The sequence below is a fragment of the Cucurbita moschata genome, unplaced genomic scaffold (genome assembly GCF_002738365.1).
Source record: "Cucurbita moschata cultivar Rifu unplaced genomic scaffold, Cmos_1.0 Cmo_Scf00028, whole genome shotgun sequence".
Taxonomy (NCBI): domain Eukaryota; kingdom Viridiplantae; phylum Streptophyta; class Magnoliopsida; order Cucurbitales; family Cucurbitaceae; genus Cucurbita; species Cucurbita moschata.
Window position 1 is genome coordinate 648,221 of NW_019268544.1, and position 7,441 is coordinate 655,661.

General features: G+C 34.4%; 1 protein-coding gene across 5 annotated transcripts in view; it reads right to left on the bottom strand.

Annotated features, from left to right (window-relative positions):
- Nucleotides 1-4,112: 4,112 nt before the first annotated feature.
- Nucleotides 4,113-7,441, bottom strand: part of LOC111463502 — a 7,039-nt gene continuing 3,710 nt past the window's right edge. Inside the window, exons 3-7 of one of the 5 annotated variants that reach the window (XM_023107457.1) lie at nt 6,536-6,608; nt 5,514-6,376; nt 4,833-5,120; nt 4,683-4,739; nt 4,113-4,514 (exon numbers count right to left, since the gene is read on the bottom strand). In XM_023107457.1, the coding sequence (XP_022963225.1) occupies nt 4,323-4,514; nt 4,683-4,739; nt 4,833-5,120; nt 5,514-6,376; nt 6,536-6,608 (1,473 nt within the window). In that variant the 3' untranslated portion in view covers nt 4,113-4,322. Of the gene's footprint in view, nt 4,515-4,682; nt 4,740-4,832; nt 5,121-5,513; nt 6,382-6,535; nt 6,626-7,441 lie in introns of all 5 variants that reach the window. The other 4 variants (XM_023107458.1, XM_023107460.1, XM_023107456.1 and 1 more) reach the window with 4 other exon arrangements.

Genomic DNA, 7,441 nt, shown 5'->3' on the forward strand with positions numbered 1-7,441 from the left:
TTGGCCATCCAAGAAAATGAAAATGAAAATGGTTTTTATTTTTTATTTTTTATTTTCTACTTTTGAATTTATAAATAATTTAAATATAACCATTGTTTTCTAAATTATAATTGTATAAAGTTTTTGTTTCTATTGTTCTGTGGCGACGCGATGAATTGTCAACTAATACAAAAACAAAATTTGAATGTACCTTTTATATCGTATCTTCATAAATCAAATCGTACGTACGGTCATATATAATCATAAAGAATTCTTACGGTTGAATAATTGTATTGCATAATAATGGTTCAACAATTAAGATATTTTACGTAAAAAAAAAAAAAAAAAACTTAGTTATGTAATTAATAACATAAAAAAAAATACCATCTCATTCAAAATATTTTATCTAATTATATATGCAATAATATAATGTAATTATATCATGATTAAATTTAACTACTAATTCATCGATAAATTTGAGACCATATCTTACAAAATCCAAGATTTTTCATATATATAACTCATTTTTATCACACGTGTTCACCAAATCAAATCGATGTCTTTTCAATCGATAAATCAATAATATAAACGTTTATATGTTTATAAAATAAAAATCATATTTAAAGAAAAAAAATGAAAATGTCAATTCTCGTAGTGGAAGCCCATGCGAATACAGACCAAGGTTGTCCATTCAGTAAATTGCTAAATTTTGATTTTTTTATAAAAAAATATATAATTTCCCAACGTTGATAGCAATTAAAATTTTTATTATTCACCATATTAATATATTAATAATTGCAATATTAGCTAATTATAATTGATTAAATATTAAAAGATTGAAATTCCGATCTAGGTGAACTATTTATTTTTAAGAAAAAAAACTTTAAAAGCTACTTCTAGAACATATTGTAGGACCAATACTTTGTGGTATATTTTCCATAATTTATTTATTTTTTAAAAATTTCATTTATTTTCTTTTTAATTTAGTTTCTATATTTAATACAAAAATCTATTTATTAATTCAAACATATTAAAATATCCTATTAGAGAGCTCATACCTATAAGAATTTTTTTAATTATCGAATAAATAAAATGACTTATTAGACTAAAGAGAAGCTGAAAATTGAGGGTATATCTACCAAACTTATAACTTTAAACTTCTGTATGACAATTTTTAAAATTTAATGATTGAATAAATGTAAATTTAAAAATATAAGGACTAAAATTATAATTCTAACTAAAAAAAAATAGGGGAGGTATGAGTTTTTTCCGAGAGCTTTCCCTCATGGTTTTAAAATATATATACTAGAGAAAGGTTTCCACATTTGTTCCTTCCTCCAACCGATGTGAGATCTCACATTCCACCCTCTTTGGAGCTCAACGTCCTCATTGCCTCAATGCCCCATATCTAACTCTCTAGTAGATATTATCCTATTTGAACTATTACAAAAATAGAAAAAAATAATAATCATAACTTTTTTTTTTTTTTCACCAATACAATTTCCCTTGATCTGATCATTACCTGTATTTGCAAATTCGTCAATCTCCAATTAGTAGATTGATGTGATGATCCCTTAAAAGACTAATGGATGTCACCATAAAAATTGGTCCCAAAACTTGTTGCCCAAATCTATAAAGTTTGAGATTACTAAATTCAATACCACTAACTTACATGGTCTAAAACCATTTTTGATATCCCCTTTCATATCCCTTATTGGCTATTCATAAAAAAAAAACTAATGAAAATGTGAGATCCTACGTTGGTGGGAGAAGGAAACAAAACATTCTTCATGAAGGCATAGAACCTCTCCCCTTTTAAAACCGACTAACAGCGATTTGTAATAGGCTAAAATGGGCAATATCTGTTAACGGTCGGCTTGGGTTATTACAAATGGTATTAGAGCTAGACACCGAGCAATGTGTCATTGAAGACGTTGGGCTCCGAAGGGGGTGGATTGTGAGATCTTATATCAGTTGAAGAGGGGAATGAAATATTCTTTACAAGGGTGTGAAAATATCTCCCAAACAGACGCATTTTAAAACTGTAAGACTAAAAGCGAAACGTAACGGGCTAAAGCGAACAATATCTATTAGTGGTAGGCTTGGACTATTACAAAAAATCTCTCATAAAAAGAATTTAGAGGCCTATAAAATTACTATCGAATGTCCATACCGAACAATTTGTAGTGCGGATAGAGAGAGAGAATTGACGGGCGTAGTAAAATGCATGCCATGGAACCCAAGATGATCTATGGTTTTGTATCATTTACTTAGATCCTGCTAAAGTCCCTCTGAAGTACTTTTGCTAAAAGTCTCTATGAAGTGATTGGCTGCAGGTCATTGTGGGAAACTATTGTTTGTAATTTATAAACTGACATCACTTAGCAATCCTAACAGGAACATCATTATGCCTAATTGCCTTTTAGGTCGTCGTAATGATTCCCATTGTGAAGATGGATCTTCCCTATTGAGGCTGCTAAAGTGGACCAGAAGTACCATTTCGACCATAATAATTCAATAATTTAAAAAACCGCCTACAATACAAACATACTCTATATCTTCTCCTGTGTAGGGCATTGTTAATATTAATCAATAGAACTTATCTATTGTTCTACGGTTAGATCTCACATTAATTAAAGAGTAGAACGTAGCATTACTTATAAAAGTGTGGACATTTCTCCCTACCAGACGCATTATAAAACTTTGAGGAGAAGTTCGGAAGGGAAAGTCTAAATAGGACAATATTTACTAGCAGTGAACTTGGGTTGTTAAAAATGGTATCAGAGTCAGGGCATCAGGCGGTGTGCTAGCGATGACGCTAGCCCCCACGGGGTGATTGTGAGATCCTCACATCGGTTGGAAAGGGGAACGAAACATCCTTATAAGGGTGTGGAAACCTCTTCCTAACAGACGGTTTTAAAACTTTGAGGGGAGCCCAGAAGAGAAAGACCGAAGAGGACAATATCTACTAGCAGTGGACTTAGGCTGTTACAAATGGTATCAGAGCCAGACACCGACAGTGTGCCAGCAAGGACACTAGGCCCCCAAAGAGAGTGAATTATGAGATCCCACGTCGGTTGGAGAGTGGAATGAAGTATTCCTTGTAAGGGTGTGGAAACCTCTCCTAAAGGGGAAGCCCAAAAAGGGAAGTCCAAGGAGGACAATATTTGCTAGCAAGACTTGGTTGGACGGTTAGATCTAGATCTATAAATGCTGAAGCCTTATGTATGATACATCCAAGTGTACGAAACTTGAAACCGACGGATTAAGTTCGTAGTCCTCTTACCAATGATGATATTGAGCTACACTTGCTCGGCAACTTCAAGAAGGATTGATTAGGGAGGTCTTCATGGACAAAGAAACCAACATTTCTTCAAACAAGCACAAACAGCGGAAGAAAATAACATCACTCATTGCCTAGAGAGTACTTCAACGAAAAGGGTGGAGCTTCACAAGGAAATAACATAACAGTGGAAGTGGTAACTATTGAAAATCCAGAGATCAATATATTTGATATAGTGTACCAGAAAGATCTTATTTCTATTTGTTCGAGCTTTTCATGTTCCTGTGTTCAAAGGAGTAGTAGGCAGGGGATGAAGTAATTATAGCCTCTGTCCAGAAAATCCAAAGGATTAGTAATGGTCATCTCTTATTGTCTACACGCGTCTAGGTTTATGCATGAATCCATGATATAGACAACTAGTAATAAGAAGATACTAGTGCCAAACGATACAGTGTAAGCAAAAATTTCATTAAGAAATCACCTGGCATAGAGAAGAAATATGTTGATTGAGACTGGATAAAATACATCCTTGCAAAAGAATACGAGTAATCATCAACTTGCACAAAAAAAGAATAGTAAAGCAATACTTACCTCACCCATAAGTGAGCAGGAAATTCGTGGAAGGCAAGAAAGTGGTTGGTTCTTCTGCAGAGGCAAACATTAGAAAGCATGGAGATATTCACTCAAGTATTCCCTGCTCAAGGTGCTTGCTGATTTCCCCTCCCTCCGAGCAATTAGTTCAAACTGCAACATGACTTCCTTTCCTCAATGCAACAGAATCCGGGAACCTCTAGCTTCCCTCGAGAATTAACAATTGGTATTAGGAAATGTTTATGGATAATTCTTAAAAAAAACAAGGGAAAAGAAGAGATGATATTATAAATTTTTAGTTAATTAGCTCCGCAGCTATCATAATGGAAGATTTTTTCCCATTTTCAAGAGCATATCACTGTTACAATAGGATCAAAACAAAAGCAGAGATCTTTTTACATCTAATTACAAGTATTATTTGAACTTCCACTTCATTGCAAAGGCCTTTCGGGTGTTTCCAAAGTAGATGTCATTCGTCCTTCTTCCGCCCCCAATTGAATGGCAAAGCATTACTTTCAGTAAGATCCGGGGCAGGTGTAGTTGCTTCGACTGATTTTGGACTGCGCTCCTTTGGATATGGATAAATATTGGCCAGTTCATAGACGCGTTGGAGCAGGGACTTTGGAAGGGGACGTGAGGCATGTGATTGCTTCCGTTCGATCTGTATAATTGAAACATTTTCAACCAACTAAAAGCATGCTAAAAATTTACTTCCATACAAAAGATTCAATGGAATTGGAACAAAGACAAAAGGACATTAAAAGTTAATCCAAGGCGTGCACAATTCACATCCGCTAGAAAGGTGAAGCATTAAGACAAAAAGGCTCACCCCTTTTCTGTTCTGTATGTTAACACAGCTAGCTCTCAGAAGATTTCGCCATTTGTCCTGCAGGGAAAACAAGATAAGGCATACACAATTCACATTCTCATTGGACTCAAGGACAACCAATCAGGAAGTAGATTCGAGTGAGACAGATACCCTGAGATCTATAGGTGTGCGATGAGGAGAATGTGCAAATAGGTGCCTCTTTATATGAGTCCAGCGGCCAGTTCCATATTCAGCAATTCCATCAACTAATTGCATTACTTCAGTAAGGGTCCACATCTTCTGGTGCTTCCTCCTATCATGCTTTTTACATCTTTTAGCAGACGAATAAACATTTTTACACTCTGTTGCAGAATATACATCTTCTGATAGAAATCCCTGTAATATAGAATAAACATTTTTACACTCTGTTGCAGAATATACATCTTCTGATAGAAATCCCTGTAATATAGAATGAAAGAACTTACAATTCTGAAACTATAGCAGAATTAGGTGATAAAACAACAGAGTTCCATGGTCAAAGACTCATAAATTACAAACTTTGAAGTTACGGCAGGAAAAGACAACAAGAATTTTCTATTTACAACCCCCAAGTAAAAACCCCTCACACATGAAGATAGACAAAAAAACAAAAACAAAAAAAACGTCTTTCAAAAAGATATAGCATTATGCATGACTTCATCAAAGCAGTTCCAGCTTTAACTCTAGAAAGACTTTGCACCAAACAAACCATTAAAAAAAATCATATAATATATGAAAGGCAAATAAGACACAGAAATCTCAATGATAATTATATTGACAGGATGAACAGATATCAAGAGAGAACTCCCGTACCGAAACTGGTACATGCTTCTTTGGATGTCTTCTTTGAGATCGAGACTGCACTGGAACAGAAGTACCACAATGCCATTCACTTTTAGGCGTGGACACCTGTACCTCATGGCTAACATGACTAGATTCTTCAGTAGATGTCCCTTTCATGTATTTATCTTTTGTAGGAGTTTTTTTCCTTCCCTTGTTACTTTCAGACTTAGAATCTGAAAATTCTTCAATGAACCTTCGTGTAGGCTTACGCAATCTCCTCTCCCTTGAACAACTGACGAGTTTGCTTGCCACAATATCACCCTTCACATTTTCATCAGATAAATCACGATTTTCTATATAGCTTTCATTAGTATTAAATTTATGGATACTTCTATTATCAAGTATTGTATCGCAGATGCTGCCTTCGTGTGGTGTTACACGACTACTATTGGTCCTCAGACCAGCACACAAATCATGAGTGAAACCCCTCTCAACATGTGTATTATTGAATTCAGTCTCCATTATCATTGCTGCTGACAATTCTGATATTCCAAAAGCATCTGTATCACTCCTGCTTGATCCTTGAGACTTGCACTCTGAACTTAAGTTTACCAATTTATGGATATTTCTATTATCAAGTATTGTATCACAGATGCTTCCTTCAAGTGGTGTTACACGACTACTATTGGTACCAGCACACAAATCATGAGTGAAACCCCTCTCAACATGTGTATCATTGTATTCAGCCTCCATTATCATTGCTGCTGACAATTCTGATATCCCAAAAGCATCAGCATCACTCCTGCTTGATCCCTGAGACTTGCACTCTGAACTTAAGTTTCCCAAATGCAATCCCCTATTCTGTCTGAAAGAATTTTCAGCAACTTCTGCATCTGTGCTTTAATAATACATAATTAAAGTTAAAGATAAAGAAAAACAGGGAGAAAGAAAGAGGGGAAACAGAGGCTTGAGAATACTGACTACATATGAAATTTGTTAACATATAACCACACGAGGAAAAATTATATGTATAATGAGAAGATAAACTTTACATGTATTCGGCAGATTGTTTGCTGCATGGAATTCCCCTACTTGATTGGCATCACCCAGCAGTTGATCAAGATCCTAAAAATTCCATTACACTTCAATCAATTAAGAAAGATAAAACTAAATCTGAACAAGAATTATGACAGCCCCGTTTGATAACCAATTTGATTTTTTCTTTTTGGTTTTTGAAAATTAAGCTTGTTTACAAGTGGTTCCTCAACTACGGTTTTCATCTTTTTCTTTTTTAAGTAGCATATGAATTCTTAGTCATCTTCCAAAAACAAACAAATTTTAAAACTACTTTATTTAGTTTTCAAAATATGGCTTTTGGTTTTTGAAAACAATGGTAGAAAGTAAATAACAAAACAAGACACTTATACCGAAGTAATGTTTAAAAGCTTAATTTTCAAGAACTAAAAATCAAATGGTTATCAAACAGGGCAACATTTTCAAGTTTTTTATTTTTACATTTCTTTTAACTTCCTATATAGGAAACCAAAAGGATGCATTAAATAGGAGGAATAGGAAAAGGGATGAGAAAACACACATGGAACCAGGGGATTTGCGTAAAAAGCTCCTAATTGGTAAGTGTCATAATGACAAAAGGCTTTGGACAAAACCACAAAATGTAAGGAGTCTAACTAGAAATTATGAAAAAACACCCAAGGAAATGTGAGAATTACGGAAAAAATTTCTTATTCCTCCCAAACCAAACTCTCCAAAGAAGAGCCTTAATAGGTTCTAGCTTTACTCCTCAAAAGGATGTCTACAAAAGAGTTGAACCACAGCCATCTTGCAGATCATTAGAGAACACCAGGAAATACCAAAAGGCATGTTTGAAGTGATTTTGGTATGACCAAAAGTCACTGGGTCCACTCATCTAAAACTCAAAAAAAAAAAAAAAAAAAAAA